The 16,883-nt window shown below is 41.3% G+C and overlaps 2 protein-coding genes and 1 pseudogene across 4 annotated transcripts in view; 2 read left to right on the top strand and 1 right to left on the bottom strand.

Moving 5' to 3' along the window:
- Positions 1-211: 211 nt before the first annotated feature.
- Positions 212-546, bottom strand: LOC308521597 (PCNA-associated factor-like; annotated as a pseudogene). Its single transcript has one exon. The product of its transcript is annotated as a PCNA-associated factor-like (transcript).
- An 8,490-nt stretch (positions 547-9,036) lies between these two features.
- LOC308521596 (uncharacterized protein) lies at positions 9,037-9,156 on the top strand (the record flags this gene model as incomplete). The annotated part of the gene is made up of 1 exon (XM_081094659.1): positions 9,037-9,156. One exon carries the CDS (start codon positions 9,037-9,039, stop codon positions 9,154-9,156), a length of 120 nt encoding a protein of 39 aa, XP_080950785.1.
- A 15-nt stretch (positions 9,157-9,171) lies between these two features.
- The window catches only part of CILK1 (ciliogenesis associated kinase 1), a gene marked incomplete at its 3' end in the record, with an annotated part of 31,017 nt that continues 23,305 nt past the window's right edge, over positions 9,172-16,883 (top strand). For both annotated transcript variants that reach the window (XM_081094849.1, XM_081094848.1), the window contains exons 1-3: positions 9,172-9,286; positions 10,339-10,393; positions 15,231-15,352. In XM_081094849.1, the coding sequence (XP_080950975.1) occupies positions 9,186-9,286; positions 10,339-10,393; positions 15,231-15,352 (278 nt within the window). In that variant the 5' untranslated portion in view covers positions 9,172-9,185. The remainder of the gene's footprint in view (positions 9,287-10,338; positions 10,394-15,230; positions 15,353-16,883) is intronic.

Raw genomic sequence — 16,883 nt, 5'->3', positions numbered from 1 at the left:
CATTATATTGAATACTAAGGTAAGTAACCATAGTTATCTCATAAATATTCCAATATCATAACTAGTTACTTTTGCATAACTAAATGTAACCCTCATTTTTAATTAAATGCCTATTCAACAAAGCTAACTGGAGCAAATACATTTATGCAAATTTACATCCTAGGATACCAGAGTAAACAGGAGACATTAGCCAAGGATGAATAAAAAAGTTCTATTTTTTTTCATCATCTGTGTCATCAGATGGCAAAGAATGTACTTTTCTCTTTCCTTTTCCTAAACCACTGCTTCCTGCCTCTTCAGGAATCCGATTCTTTATCAGAATCTTTAGGGGACAGTCTGAAGAACTCTCCAATTCCTTTTTGCCTTTTGGAAGTTGGGCGCACACAAAAACTGGATTCCCTCTTGCATACTTATTTTCAGCTTTCCTCCAGGAAGGTGAAGTGAAGTTAGTGGCAGAGGTGAGGAACCAAGCACTTTCCTGGGGGCTCGGGCAGCCACCACTTTTCTGTAGGTGCCCAGGAAACTGTCTGTTCTAGTCCGCACCATGTTCAGACACAAGAAGATGAGAGCAACCACTAACTTTCCCACGGAGGGTGTCTCAGTGGACAAGAACGAGAAAACTAATCTCTTGGGCACAGTTTATACTCCTGATTTCATTCTTAAAACATTCTTTTGAATAAATAAAAACCACTGCTGCCTTGATTCAGATGATTGTATGAAAGTCTTTGGGAGGTTCTCTGATTTCCTTTAACTTAAGCTCTGTTGTCATCTGTGGTAAGTTATAATTATCAATGACATACAGCACGAATGTATGTCATTGATAATAGGAATAGGTTCTTTGGGAGGAAACTTTCAAATCAAGAAAACAAGGAAGAGCGGCATGGATGTCCCAGTTTATCACCATCTTCGTGAAGAGCCGTGCTGGACTATGGTGCTCTGTTGAATAGGCAGTGTTGGCATAAGCAGATGATTTTCAGAGTCTGGGATTAGGCGTCAGCTTTAGAGAGTAGTTGTCTGGTAAAGCCATCCACGTAGCATGTAGGGACCTTCAAGACCTGTCTCCTTTAATAAACTCTGGATAAAAGAGTCCCCTTCTCAGCTGGCTAGTTGTCCAGGCAACCCTGAGTGGTACCCAGGGCCACTTTTGGACACTCCTTCTTGTTGCACCATAATAGATTTGTAGTTGTATGTTCTTCCAAAATAGAAGCAGATAATGGTGGATGGAAAAATTGAACCTTGGGCTAATAGAGAATTACTTCTTCTAATTTGTCTCCAATTATGCTAACCTCTTTCAGTTTTCAAAGCATGCTAACTACAGATGATTGATCTAATGATCTATCTCTATCACCTCCCCTATAGAATTTTGTCTCTTAAGTCAGTGTACCCTTAGTCTGCAGGATCAGGAATGCTTTCAACTGTACTCAGTAGAATATCCAACAGCAGCTTCAGCAACAAAGGCCTTCAATTAGGTCATATAACAAGAAATCTAAGACAGACATTTTCAGGGATCATGCAGCAGGCCAGTGACATCATCAACCATTCAGCCTTTCCCCCAACCCCTCTTTCTCTTTTTTTCCATCCTTAGCAGAAAAGATCTTTAGAGTTCATTTTTTAATATATATATTTTATTGATTTTTTACAGAGAAGAAGGGAGAGAGATAGAGAGTTAGAAACATCGATGAGAGAGAAACATCGATCAGCTGCCTCCTGCACATCTCCCACTGGGGATGTGCCCGCAACCCAAGTACATGCCCTTGACCGGAATCGAACCTGGGACCCCTGAGTCCGCAGGCCGACGCTCTATCCACTGAGCCAAACCGGTTTCGGCTAGAGTTCATTTCTTATAGTCACCAGAAGCAGATAATGGTGGATGGAAAAATTGAACCTTGGGCTAATAGAGAAATATTTCTTCTAATTTGTCTCCAACTATGCGGACCTCTTTCAGTTTTCAAAGCATGCTAACTACAGATGATTGATCTATTGATCTATCTCTATCACCTCCCCTATAGAATTTTGTCTGCGCCCTAAATATCACAGTTTTATATAATCATGTTTAAGGCAGAAACACAGGGCATTGTTTTTGTCAACTGTCTTTATCAGGGAGTAGATAGATTCCTTCTCAGAGGCTTTTCTCTTCAATCATCAGTTCACTTTCCTTTCCATCTCTTAAGTCTGAGCCTTAGCCTCACTCCTAATTGCTTTGTTTGGCTTAGACTGATCAGAGTTCATGCACCAGGACTATATATATAGTAGGTAGTTACCGGCCCTCATTAGATTGAATCCTGAACAATATCAGTGTTCTATAAACTGAGCAAGGAGAGGAGCGTTGCTATTGGGTAGGTCAGCAATGGCCCCACCCCTGTCTCCTTCTTTTTTTCAGTGCATTGTCCATCACTCTTGTTTTCCCGGAGCAGCAGTGAGTTTTGTTCTTCACTTCCAGATCATGATATGAGTCATCACATTCAGGCTACCATAAAAATGATGAATAACTGAACACCACTGATCTCAAATGTATTTAACTACTTACTGCTGGGACATGCTCAGAATTGATTATACTTCTTGGTCTAATGCTAATTTGAATAATACCACTTCATATTTTTTTTTTTAGGATAGGAAATAATTCACTGGAGTAAAGAACAGGAAGTTTAGACAGTGGTCATGGTTCTCTTCTCTGGAGCCCTACATCCTTCTCTCTGATACCCCTTTGGACACTTGAAACAATTACCATAGCTTCCCAGGTCTCCTTCACTTTTAATTCCTTTCTTTCCCTCTTGTATATAATGAAACTTGATTATTCCTCAGTACCTCAGCCCTTCCACTTCTCTGAAGGGTTTCCAGACCTCCTTCTACCAAGAGTTGGTGGTCCTCTCTACCATGTCCTCATAGCACTTTCTACATTTTTCTTGTACATGTCAATTGTGAGTTATGTAAAGGAAGGACCCTTATCTTATCCATAATATGCCCCCGAAGCCTTGCATAATGCTTAGCATCTCAGCCTGGAAAGACACTAGTCTGATCCATTATAAGGTCATTACTCAATTACCAGAATTAACAAGATGAAAAAGCAGCTACCATGCCTTGGTGAGAGTTACATCTTGCCAGAGTAATGGAGTTTTGTTCTATGATAATATGAAAAACTGTAACAAGAAAGAATTGTTAGGGCGACTGTGTGTTGAATGAATGACCCACTTTATCTTGATTTCAGTAAAGTCCTTAATGCTTTCACAAATAGCTTTCTCAGTGATCATCTAGGGCAGGGGTGGAGAATGTCCAACCCATGGGTCGTATGAGGCCCATGAAATCATTTGGTCTGCCCCTGCCAAGGCGTTAGGGGTGAATTAATTAAATATTTGACTAAATATAGCAGACTAATTTTTTTAAAAAAAATCTCAGCTCTATCTTTAAAAAAAAAAAAAAAAGATGGAGCCCTAGCTGGTTTGGCTCAGTGGAGAGAGCGTTGGCTTGCGGACTGAAGGGTCCCAGGTTCGATTCCAGTCAGAGGCACATGCCTGGGTTGGGGGCTTGATTCCTAGTGGGGGGTGTGCAGGAGGCAGCTGATCAATGATTCTCTCTCATCATTGATGTTTCTATCCCTCCCTTCCTCTCTCTGAAATCAATAAAGATATATATTTAAAAAAATATGATAGAGAGGAAGGGGAAAGGGATAGAGAGATAGAAACATCATCAATCGGCTGCCTCCTGCATGCCCCCTACTGGGGATTGAGCCCATAGGAATTGAACCTGTGACCTCTTGGTCAACCGCTGAGCCACACCAGCCAGGCTAGCAGGCTTATTTTTAAGTTGATAATTTTGTATGGCCCACGAATGATGTTATAAATATCCAAATGGCCTTTGGCAGAAAAAATTCACTACCCCTGCTCTAGGGAAAGCATTGTCCCAATTATACGGTTTAAATGAATGAGGAAGTAGTAGGACATTAATTATCAAAGAAAGGCATCTATGATTAATAGTTAATAGATGTGATTCATTAGTATAATGCCATTGCAAAAAAAAAAAAAAAAAGTGGGGAAGAGCCCTCATGCTTCTGGAAGTTAGCTAGTCATTAAGTTTTGGTCACCACAGTTCTTCAAGGAGATGGAGAAGTGTGTGAGGATTCAGAGATGAACGCCAAAGGTAATTAAAGAAGTGGAAACAGGTCCTGTGAGGAATGCTTGTGTAATTAAAGGAAGAAAAGGCCAAGGGACTCACATTTGATTACTAATTTTATGTATTCTTTATATCCACAAAAAATAAGCATGAAGAAATTAGCTTAAATAGGCAAGCTATGGTTGGCTATGAAGAAAAATATTCTAACTAATTGGATTAAAAAATGCAAATCTGACCAGGCTATTCTCTAGTTAAAAAAACAAACAACAACCCTTAATTGACTTCCCATTGTTTCTAGGTCAGCGTCTACTTATTTTTTTAATGAAGCATATAATTCATTTATTTATTTATTTTTAAATATATTTTTATTGATTTCAAAGAGGAATGGAGAGGGAGAAAGAGAAACATCAATGATGATAGAGAATCATTGATCGGCTGCCTCCGGCATGCCCCACACTGGGGATCGATCCTGCCCTTGACCAGAATGGAATCGAACCCGGGACCCTTTAGTCCGTAGACCAACACTTTTTCCACTGAGCCAAACTGGCTAGGGCTGAAGCATATAATTTAGTAGTTAGCTGATTTTTAACAAATCAAGGTTCAAGTGATTTTTTTTTTTAAAGCAAGATAACATGTAACAATGATTTGGGCATTTTAACTTGTTGGGAAATGAAATACTGAATGATACAGAAATAATGTTGTCATATCAAAAATAGATGGAGATAAATAGGAAAAGATGAAAAAGAGGGGGAAATAAACAGAGTCCAAAATTGCTTATGTTGTGGCCCAAATGTCCTTCCTGTGTTTTGTTGAGACACAGCTTGAATCCCAGACAGACTCAGCTTCCATCATGAAGTGGATGAGCCACAATGTATGATAGTGTTCTGTCTTATGAACAGCTTAATACGTGGTTGAGTAAGTAAATCCACATTTGTATGTTTTAGGATTAAATAAAATGTTTACGATATGTATGTGTGTGTTTTTAAAGATACCTATTCCTGTACGCTTTGAGGATAATTTTTTCAACGTTTAATCTAGAATGATTTCAAACATACAGTTATAAGAATAGTACAAAGAATATCCATTTGCCTTTACCTAGATTTACCTGTTGTTAACATTTTACCCCATTTGTGTGCTTGTGCACACACACACTCTCTCTCTACACATACAAACACACACACACATACACACACATACTCGCACACAATTTTTGTTCTACCCACTTGAGAATAAACTGCATACATCATGGACCTTTACTTATAAATCTTTCAGGGTATATTCTTTCAGAATAAGAATATGGTCTTACAGGACCACAGGGGACTTCAGTAAATTTAATACAGTTACGGTATTTTAATCTACCATCCATCTTCCAACTGTTCCCATTGACCTATAATCTCCTTTACAGGTGTTTTCTTCTCCTGTAGTACAGGATCCAGCCAAAGCCTGTGTTTTTCAAAATGGCATCTGAGGCCGTCCACAAACAAAACTGCGGGGTTACCTCTTTCAGGTGCAAGCTCCTCCCCTCCCCGCCCCCCCTCAGGTTCACGCCCCTGTGCCTTCGTTTCTGCTCCTTGGAGTGTTAGAACCCCGTTCTTTACACAGTACCTACTTTTCTTTTTCTTTCAATAATCAGACATTTATGACGACTCTCCTTACTACCCTCCTGGAAGTCAGGGGGCTTTCTCCTTTCTCCCTCCCCACATCTGGGACCCTAGGTGTACTTGACATATCTTAGTGCACATTCATGAATACCTATCTGCCCCGCCTTCCCCCAATCACCCTTATCCCCTTCTATGAGACTCTAAGATCTTTAAGAAAGTAAACTATATTGTATTGGTCTTTGTATCCCCAGATGTTACCATGGGGTCTGTCACACACGAGGTGCTTTATAAATATTTATTTATCAGTGATGGAATATGTCACTGTAAAGAGCTGCTGAAGGAAGTTGTAGGAGTCTGATCCTAAATAGCTTCCAAAGAAAGGAAAATGCCCTCTAGCCACGGGCCTTAATGGTTCGCGCAGTGGTTGGCAAACTGCGGCTCGCGAGCCACATGCGGCTCTTGGCCCCTTGAGTGTGGCTCTTTCACAAAATACCACGTGGGGGCGCACATGTACAGTGCGATTGAAACTTTGTGGCCCATGCGCAGAAGTCGGTATTTTGTGGAAGAGCCACACTCAAGGGGCCAAATAGTCGCATGTGGCTCGCGAGCCGCAGTTTGCCGACCACTGTTCTAGGGGGAAGGGGAAGGAGTCTGGGCTGGGAAGATTGGTCTCTTCCAATTAAATGGTAGAGTATGGCGAAATCAGACCTAACCTTTACATTTCTTAAGTTTTCTCAAGGTCATGCACAGCCTTCGCAAGAACATGGACTGGATTTACTTTTTAATTTTTAACTAATTTTAGACTTCCAGACACATTACAAAAATAGGACAGAAAGTTCCTAGAAACCCTTCACCTAGCTTCCCTTAATAATAAATATCTTCTATAGCCATAGAATGATGATCAAAACCAGGAAGGTGGATTTGGCACGAGGCTACTAACTACAGACCTTATTCAAATTTCCCCAACTTTTCCACTAATGTCTTTTTTTTTTTCTGTTTCAGGGTCCTATCCACGATCTCATGTTGCATTTAGTTGTCGTGTCTCCTTAATTGTCTTCCATCTGTGGCAGTTCCTCAGTCTGTCTCTGCCTTTGTGATCTTGACACTTTTGAAGAGTATTGGTCTGTCTTTTGTAGAATGTCCCTCATTTTGGGTTTGCCTGATGTTTTCTCATGGATAGATTGAGATTCTGCATTATTTACAAGAATACCACTGCGATACTGTGACGTTGTGCCTGCTCTGAGCATCATGTCCAGGGTACATGAAGACATATGTCTTATTAATGGTGATGTTGAACTTGATCACTTGGATAAGGAGGTTTCTGCCAAATTTTTCCCTATAGGGTTATCATCCTTTTCTTTGACGTTAATAAATATCTTAGAGATGCTTTGAAACTATGCAGATAATCCTGTTTCTCTTCAGACTGTTATCCACTAATATATGCATCCATCAGAGAACCTTGTAACAAATTTTACTGTTATGTTTGTCTAAGTGAATTTCTTAGTGATTGGAAAGAATTCTTCTGGAAGAAGGAGCTGCAGACTGGATTTGGATTTAGATGCAGAATGTCACATACTTCTAATCAATATCTTCTGCTCTGTTGATTCTTCAGATAATTAATTTAATAAAATGTATTTAATGTTCTTATTCATGTATTTACATTTTATTAATGTTTATGTAAAGGCATTATAATCACATATGTTATTACTGTACTGTATTTTCTTTATTATAAGCAAACTGAATGACTTTCAATTTTATAAATGAAAAAAATCAATGGCATTAGGAAAACAGAACTAAAAAACATTCTTAATAATAAAAAAAAAAAAAATACCTGCCCAGGACTGCCCAGCCAGCTCAGTGGTTGAACATCGACCTATGAACTAGGACAGTGATGGCGAACCTTTTGAGCTCGGCGTGTCAGCATTTTGAAAAACCCTAACTTAACTCTGGTGCCCTGTTACATATAGAAATTTTTGATATTTGCAACCATAGTAAAACAAAGATTTATATTTTTGATATTTATTTTATATATTTAAATGCCATTTAACAAAGAAAAATCAACCAAAAAAATGAGTTCGCGTGTCACCTCTGACACACGTGTCATAGGTTCACCATCACTGAACTAGGAGGTCACGGTTTGATTCCCAGTGAGGGCACATGCCCAGGTTGCAGGCTACTGAGGTGTGCAGGAGGCAGCCGATCAGTGATTCTCTATCATCATTGATGTTTCAATCCTCTCTCCCTCTCCTTTCCTCTCTGAAATTAATAAAAAATATATATTTTTAAAAAAGAAAAGCCCTTAAAATACATACATACATACACAAATAAATACATTTCTTTTTTACAAAAGGGTATATAGAATTCAAATGGCAGCAAAAATAATTTAGGTGAAATACTAGGAAAAGCTTCTTAATATTAAGGACTTTGACATCTTCCATTCTATCTCTCTTTCCCTCTCCCTTCCTCTCTGAAATCAATAAAAAATATATTTTTAAAGATAAATAAGTAAATAAAAATCTGAATGATGTTAAAAGGGGCACAGCCTCCATAAAAAATCACTAGCTCCTTGTTTAGCTTCTGAATGTCTGGTAGTAAAAATAATACTGTTTTGCCTAGCCGCAAGCACATCATGGAGTACAAGCATGCTCTCTCTCGGAAGAGCTTCAGTTTTAGCCTTTCTTGGTTTTGTATGTTTGCATTGTTAGCTGTAGCAGTTACAGAACCCGGTGTATGTAGCATGAGCTCGGCAGCTTTCCTGGACCGTAGCCATCGTGCAGGGTTTGCCCACAGTGGTTAGTCAACAGAAAAGCTTCGAATTGCAGATTCATTTTTGAGGCAGTGACCAATTCACTTTCCAAAAATGCTATCTTTAGCTTTACAAAGACTTATAAAAGACTATTAGTGAGATTACAGCTTGGCAAACTTTTTTCTGTGAAGGGTCAGAAAATAAATACTTTTGGCTAAACAGGCCAGTCAGTCTTTGTCACAACTACTCAGCTCTGCTGTTGTAGCATGAGAGCAACCATAGACTATGCAAGTGAGTGGGCAGGACTGTGTTTCAGTAAAACTTTATTTAGAAGAACAGGTGGCAGGTGCAGGGTGGTGGGGGTCAATGGGAAAAAAGGGGGGACATCTGTAATACTTTCGACAATAAAGATAAATTAAAAAAAAAAAAAAAGCAAGACCAGGTGGCGGGCTGGCAGGGGAGAATTATATAGTCTGCTGATTCCTGATTTAGGCTATAAAAATACACAACCGCAAAATATACAATAGCATTTATGCTTGTCCCTGATTTTTCTCTACAGGCAAAGGACTGATCTTTGAAAATATGTATTTGGGAGATAGTCACGTTCTGTTGAATACATTGTGCGGGTGCTGCCACAGAAAAATCTGGTTACACTCCGGGGAGGCCTGCTGCCGCTGCAGGACTGAACCACCTCGGCTCTGAGATGAGCGTCCGGCCTGCGCGGGCACACCATGAATAGGTACACAACGATCAAGCAGCTCGGGGATGGAACCTACGGTTCCGTCCTGCTGGGAAGAAGCATTGAGTCTGGGGAGCTGATTGCTATTAAAAAGTAAGTGTTATTATCCTTCACTCTCATGAATGCATCGTCAGCTACACATTGTCAAACGGGGAGTGCGCGGGAAGCATGGAGAAGGATCCTAGACACTGATTTCTGGGGGCGAGATGATTGTCGACTCTGGAATGCTCACGTCTGAGGTGTTGAACACATGCCCTTGCATCCTGGGTTTCTGGTTAGCTAATAGGCTTCTCTTCCTCGCCTCAGGCTCCATAGCAGGGATTGGCAAGCTTTATTCAGTAAGGAGCCAGACAGTAAATATTTTAGGCTTTGCAGGCCATATGGCCCCCATCACAACTCAGCTCTGCTGTTGTAGTGTGAACACAGTCATAGACCATCTATATGAATGAGTGTGGTTGTATTCCAATAAAACTTCATTTATGGAAACTGACATTTGAATTCCAGATAATTTTCACATGTCACAAAATCTTCTTTTGATTGTTTTGATTCCAACTATTAAAAAATATAAATGCCATCTTAACTCATGGGCTTTACAAAAACATATGGTGGGGTGGAGTTGGGGGTGAGACATAACTTGCCAACCCTTTTACTGGCATGTCTAGAACTGTGTTGTCTAATAGGGTAACAAGTAATCATATGTGACATTGAAATGAAAACTTAATTAAGAATTCAGTTCCTGTGTTGCACTAGCTACATTCCAAGTGCTCACTAGCCACATGTGTCTGTCTAGTGGTGACCATACTGGACAAACAGAACATTTCCAGGGAAACAAAGTTCTATTGGACAACTCTGGTCTAGGTAAAATAAGAACGAGGGATCCCCTCCATGGCAAGGTTAACTAACTAGTGATAAAGCAAGACGCAGTCCAGGCCTCCTGTGCTATGCTGCACCACCTCTGCTGGGAAAATTGGTGATGTAGGATTGATTGCCATGTTTTAAAATAAATGCTGTTTTGGATAGTATAATATTTGGTAGGAATCAAAACCAATCTTAAGCACTATTCATTAGTTTCAGAATGAAAACATGAAAAAGAAAGTTTAGCCTGTGACTCGGAGTAAGCATACTATTTGTTTCTTCTCTTTAAGAATGAAAAGGAAGTTTTATTCCTGGGAGGAATGCATGAACCTTCGTGAGGTTAAGGTATGTATTAATACAATAGGGGATGATTTCTGTATAGTTGATTAAAATAGTCTTATATATGCTTACATTTTGTTGTTGTTGATATATTCACTCTCTTTGAATTGTTTCACTGATGCCCAAAATAAAGGGGTGGGGGTGCTAACATTATTCAGTTAATAGCTCAAAATAGAAGATTACTTTGCTATTAATGAGTATATTTATTGGTGTATTACTCTTTAAGTTAATCACAGCTTTATTCAGATTTCAATAGCTTCCCACTAATGTTCTTTATCTCAAATTGTGATAAAAACAAATAACATAAAATTTACTATCTTACCAATTTGTAAGTGTATACAGTATGAAGTACATTCATATTGTTTTACAACCATCATCACCATCTATCTCTAGAACTCACTTCATCTTGCACAACTTAAACTTTGTACCTATTAAACAGCAAGTAACTCCCCATGACCTCTACCTTCTGTCTCTGTGAATTTGACTGCCCTTACTACCTCAGGTAAGTGAAATCACACAGTACAGGCAGACCTCGTTTTATTGTGCTTCGCTGATTGTGCTTCACACATGTTGCATTGTGTACAAATTGAAGGCAAGACCCTGTAACTCACTTCATGGCAGGACTCGCACCTGGAGGTGGTTTAGACCCAAACCCTCAGTATCTCCGAGGTATGCCTGTATTTATCTTTTTGTGACTGGCTTATTTTGGTTAGCGTAAATGTCTTCAAGGCTCAGCCAGCTGTAGCATCTGTAGAATTTCCTTCTTTTTAAAGGCTGAATCATATTTCATGGTATGGACGTACCACATTTTGCTTGTCCATTCATCCATTGATGGACACTTGGGTTGCTCTCACTTTTTGGCTATGGTGAACCTCCCCATTTCTTTAAACTCTTCCTTTCCACTGGCTCCTTCTCTCTAATCTCTACTAGTACATGTGCCTGCCATTCTCTCTAATGAGTCTCAGCCCTCTCTTCCCTTGAGCTTCCTCCCCTGTCCTTCCAAACAACACCTTATGCCATCATTTGTCACCTACCATTGACTTTCCACTGAATTGAGTCTGGCGTCTCTCTCTCTGTTACGGAAGCTGCTTGTTGCCAAGTCCAGGATCATTTTCTCAGGCACTTTCTTGCCTGCAGGGTTGGGTGCTGTTACCACTTGCTCTCCTCTCTCAGGCCTTTGTGACTCTGCTTTTGCTTAGCTGTCCTACCTCTTTCTTGCCTTTCATCACTTCTTCTGTGGGTCCACCCCTTAAATATTGGTGATTTCCCGCATTCTGTTCTTATTTCTTATTCTGTTCTTCAATTTTTTCTTTGCTCTGACACTACACCTGATTAATGTCATTCAACCCCCCTGCTTCGACAGTCTCATCAGATCCTTTACCTTTCTTATGCATTAGGCCAGGGATTGACAAATGGCCCGCGTTCTGTTTTTGTAAGTAAAATTTTGTCGGAACACAGCCCTGCCCGTTTGCGTATTGTTTATGGCTGACTTCATGCTACAATGGCAACACTGAGTAGTTGCAGCAGAGACCTCTCACCTAGGGAGCCTAAAATACTTACTCTCTGTCCCTTTGGAGGCGAGTTTGCTCATCCCTGCTGTAGACCCCTATATCCAAATGCTCAGTGGATATCAGTGCCTGAATTTTCTAGAAAGTCTGCAACCCCCCTGGCGTGCTCATATCTTCTCCCCCTTCTGTTCATTAACATTTACCCAGAAACCACAGCTCCTTGTAAGTGGCCTGTGTGATCCCACTGTCCTCGTGTTCATCCATCCAGTGTGCTGCTGCCAGAATGATCTCCGTGACAGTCAGCTGCTCATACACTATCTACCGTTTATTGAGAGGCTGTTATGGGCCAGGAAGACCCTTAGGTGTCTCACTTCATCCCACAACTACCTGATGTGGAAAGTGTTAGGATCTTGACTTTGCTCAAGACAACAGCTGAGACCCAGTCTCAGGAACTTGCTTGAGGTAAACACACCTCTAAGCCACAAGGCTTGGTTTCAAACCCAGGTTTGTGTGAAGGGTTCAGTGGGTATCCCCCTGGCATCTAAACAGTGTCTTCCCTGCCCACTTCTCCAGTTAAAGTCTTCCGGAGGCACTTCCTTTAGAACCTAACTAGGGCCATTCCTATTCCTCAGACACGGAGAATGCCACTCCATGCTCACACCCGTACCTGTGAGGGCTCCCCTCCCGACACATCCTTTCCCTCCCACTGAGCTGTCTAGGTGTCACTGTTCCTGAAAGTCACATTCGAATGATACTCACTGACTACTCGGGATTTAATAATTACTCCTTAAAACACCTCTGATGTTCCTTGCCTCTGTCATTAATAGTCTTCTTAATTTTGCTACATGTATTTTGTCCTCTCTTCTGAATTAGATTGTTTGCCTCTGAAGGGCAGGCACCCCAAGATATCCTTGGGGCCCAGGGTATTGTATAGCAGGTCCTCAAGTAATGCCCTTTCCTTTAAGGTCTTTTTAGAACGCTGATATCAATTAGCCTCGGATACAATTGATTTTGTTATACACGGTTATACATTGCAGTTCCAAGAACCTACTGATGGTGTTAAGTGAGTACTCACTGTAGTTTTTTTTTTTTTTAAATATATTTTATTGATTTTTTACAGAGAGGAAGGGAGAGGGATAGAGAGTTAGAAACATCGATCAGCTGCCTCCTGCACACTCCCTACTAGGGATGTGCCCGCAACCAAGGTACATGCCCTTGACCGGAATAAAACCTGGGACCCTTGAGTCTGCAGGCCAACGCTCTATCCACTGAGCCAAACCGGCTAGGGCCTCACTGTAGTTTTGTTAGAAGTTGAGAACCTTTATGCCTGGGGACAAATGGTCCCTATTCGGACTGCTGACCCAGGTTCAATCTGCTTCTCTGCATTGATACAGCTGTCCTGCCCCTTCCTCTCCTTTGTAGGCCTCCCCTGAGCCATAGTAAGATGCCTTCTTTTCTCTGTAAAATGAGTCACATGAAGTCCTCCATGCAAACTTCATTCTTTTGATGTTAAACTAATACATGCTTTAACTTGCTCATGAGCCTCGCTTAGAAATAAGAGCTGTGAGCCACTCAGCCTTGGGCCAGTAATTCATGCTCAAAACACACTTCAGGCTAACAGCAGAAGGGACCGTATTCCTTGCCTAGAATTCTTTTCTTGAAAAATTTTAAAACTTACTTTATTTTCCTCTGAACAAATTTGCTGCTCGTCCCCTGGACATCCCAGCCATTGTGTGGGAGGCACTGTAAGCAAACAGGCAGAAGCGATGGCCGCAGCCTGCAAGAGCCCAGTGAATGCTACTTACAAGTTAAGCAATGTTTGTTTTTGTTACTCATGGAGCATCAGGAATCCAACCCAACTGAAAGAAGTCATCAGCCCGGAGGAGTCATTCTCGAAGGATCTGTCCATTTGGCCCGAACAGCTGAGTATTTCCTGCCAGAGAGGCATGTTGGCAGCGGCTCACCCGGCAGGGAAGAGGCACCAGAGAGTTTTACTTAGCTCTCATTCACTGGCCAGAGTCCCCTCTCCTCCCAGCTGCTTGAAATAACTTGATCTCATTTCACATTCCCAAGCTCTGGTCCCTGGGGTACCTGATCACCGAGTGTCCTTCCAGATTTGGATATTCTGTGTTAACACTTCATCTTCAGGCATTGCGTTTGTTTTATAAGAGGGATGTTCTTTTAAGGAGATTCAAAGATAAAGAGGGCTTTGCAGTGTGTTATTATTGGGCTGCCTTCTCTGTGAGGAAGTGGCTTTTTGAATGACAGGGCTCATCCCACTGGCCAGGGTGACCCTTGGAGGCTTCCTGGAAGGAGCCTGTCTATCAAATTCTAATTGTCTCGTGAGTACACCGGTAGTTGGGTATCTCTGGCTGTCACACATGAATGGGATCGCTGCTCACCATTGACAGAGCTAATGAGGCAAGCAAAAAATGGTTGACACGGCTGTACTCACGAGTGCGTTCCCAGAAGAGGAAAACTGCATGCACGCAAGGCTGGATAATAAGGTCAGGCAGCATTCTCCACGTCACCCTCTTGTTCCTTGTGCCTCGCTTTTACTGCCTTTGCTGTTCTTGGAAGCAGAGCTATTTCTCCCACATCACTTCAGAGTATTTCCAAAGAGATTTCTCTTCCTTCTCCCTCTGCTTCAGAACTCACAGTGTGAGGAGCACTCTGTCCTCTGGACACGGATGAACCAGATGGAAGTTGACAGAATCAGGCTATCGGCCCCTGTGTGAACAATTTCTCGTTCATGATGTCTGCAGACTGGCAACTGGTGATCTTGCCCCAAGGCGGCTGCCTTCTCCAATACAGGCACACCCCAGACATACGGAGGGTTCCGTTCCAGACCACTGCAATAAAGCGAGCTGTAATCTTGTTTGCCGGTGGAGGGTCTTGCCTTCAATTTGTAAAAAACAAAACACAACACAACATCTGTGAAGCACAATATAGTGGAGTGCAATACAACAAGGATTGCCTGTGCTAGAACAGTCAAAGCCTCATCTTCCAATAGATTCCTCTCTCCACCTCCCAGGAATGAGTTCTGTTATCTGGAGGGAACACACCTCAGGTAGCCCTGGCCCACTGCCTGGTCCTGGCGGCACCAGATATACCAGTTAAGATTACACATTTACCGTTCGGTCAGTTAAGATAATTTTTCCATGTACAGTTGCTATGGATTTCATAGACATATCATTTATGAAATTGTTGTTAAAATATGAATTGTGGTCTTCCTGTGGTTGTAGAATTAGGTGTTTCTTCCTAAGTCTACATGGGGTTACTTTTCTTTTTCAACAATAGAACCTCTCTTTTTGTTTTTCTTCCTCGCCTTTCAGTCTTTAAAGAAGCTCAACCATGCCAATATAGTAAAACTAAAAGAAGTGATCAGGGAGAACGATCATCTTTATTTTATCTTTGAGTACATGCAGGAAAATCTCTACCAGCTCATTAAAGAAAGGTACGTTTGGTTTTCATGATCTTAGAAATAACTATTGCAAAGTGGACGTGTTTTCTTTCTGCTTTTGTTTTTTATTTTATCAGTCCTGTTCCTCGGGCTGTGCTGCTTAAAGCTGCCTGTTAGAGAAGGGGCCAGACCCCCATCCCTACTTCAGAGGCCTTGTGCTGGCATCATCGAAGCTAGTTTCAATGAAGCTGTTTTCATGTTTTAATGGCTTATTCACCCAAAAGAGCTCAGACATGTAACAGGCATTCTGTAGTTCTCCATTCCCACAGGGACATGTGGGCAGAGCAACTGCAAGTCCAGGTGTAAAAGCTTCATTCACTCTGAGACCTCCATCGAAAACTTCTGGGTTTGTTTCCATTCCTTTCTCGCCACAGTGCTCAGGGGCTTGTGCACGGGGCAGAGGAGTCTAAGAAAAAATTTACCTGCTGTGGTAATTAGGAGCTTTAAAAGTGAGCCATGCAGAACCTCTAGGGCACATTTTCTTGGTGGCAGATGAAAGCCATTCGCAGAATCCCTCTGAGTGATTTCAGCGGACAGGGATTGTCTTTTTTTTTTTTTTTTTTAATTAAATCTTTATTGTTCAGATTATTACATTTGTTCCTCTTTTTTCCCCCCATAACTCCCCTCCTCCCAGTTCCCGCCCCACCCTCCGCCCTCACTCCCCACCCACTGTCCTCATCCATAGGTGCACGATTTTTGTCCAGTCTCTTCCCGCATCTCCCACACCCCTATCCCCCCCAAGAATAGTCAGTCCATTCCCTTTCTATGTCCCTGATTCTATTATAATCACCAGTTCATTCTGTTCATCGGATTATTTATTCACTTGATTCTTAGATTCACTTGTTGATAGATGCATATTTGTTGTTCATAATTTGTATCTTTACCTTTTTCTTCTTCTTCCTCTTCTTAAAGGATACCTTTCAGCATTTCATATAATCCTGGTTTGGTGGTGATGAACTCCTTTAGCTTTTCCTTATCTGTGAAGCTCTTTATCTGACCTTCAATTCTGAATGATAGCTTTGCTGGATAAAGTAATCTTGGTTGTAGGTTCTTGGTATTCATCACTTTGAATATTTCTTGCCACTCCCTTCTGGCCTGCAAAGTTTCTGTTGAGAAATCAGCTGACAGTCGTATGGGTATTCCCTTGTAGGTAACTGAGTTTCTTTCTCTTGCTGTTTTTAAGATTCTCTCTTTGTCTTTTGCTCTTGGCATTTTAATTATGATGTGTCTTGGTGTGGTCCTCTTTGGATTCCTTTTGTTTGGGGTTCTCCGAGCTTCTTGGACCTGTAAGTCCATTTCTTTCACCAGGTGAGGGAAGTTTTCTGTCATTATTTCTTCAAATAGGTTTTCAATATCTTGCTCTCTCTCATCTTCTGGCACCCCTATAATTCTGATGTTGGTACGCCTGAAGCTGTCCCAGAGGCTCCTTACACTATCCTCGCATTTTTGGATTCTTTTTTCATTTTGCTTTTCCGGTTGGGTGTTTTTTGCTTCCTCGCATTTCAAATCATTGACTTGATTCTTG

This window comes from Myotis nattereri, assembly GCF_964212035.1.
Source record: "Myotis nattereri genome assembly, chromosome: 6".
NCBI lineage: Eukaryota > Metazoa > Chordata > Mammalia > Chiroptera > Vespertilionidae > Myotis > Myotis nattereri.
The sequence above is the reverse complement of the archived record's forward strand: the minus strand, read 5'-3'. Positions and strand labels throughout refer to the sequence as shown.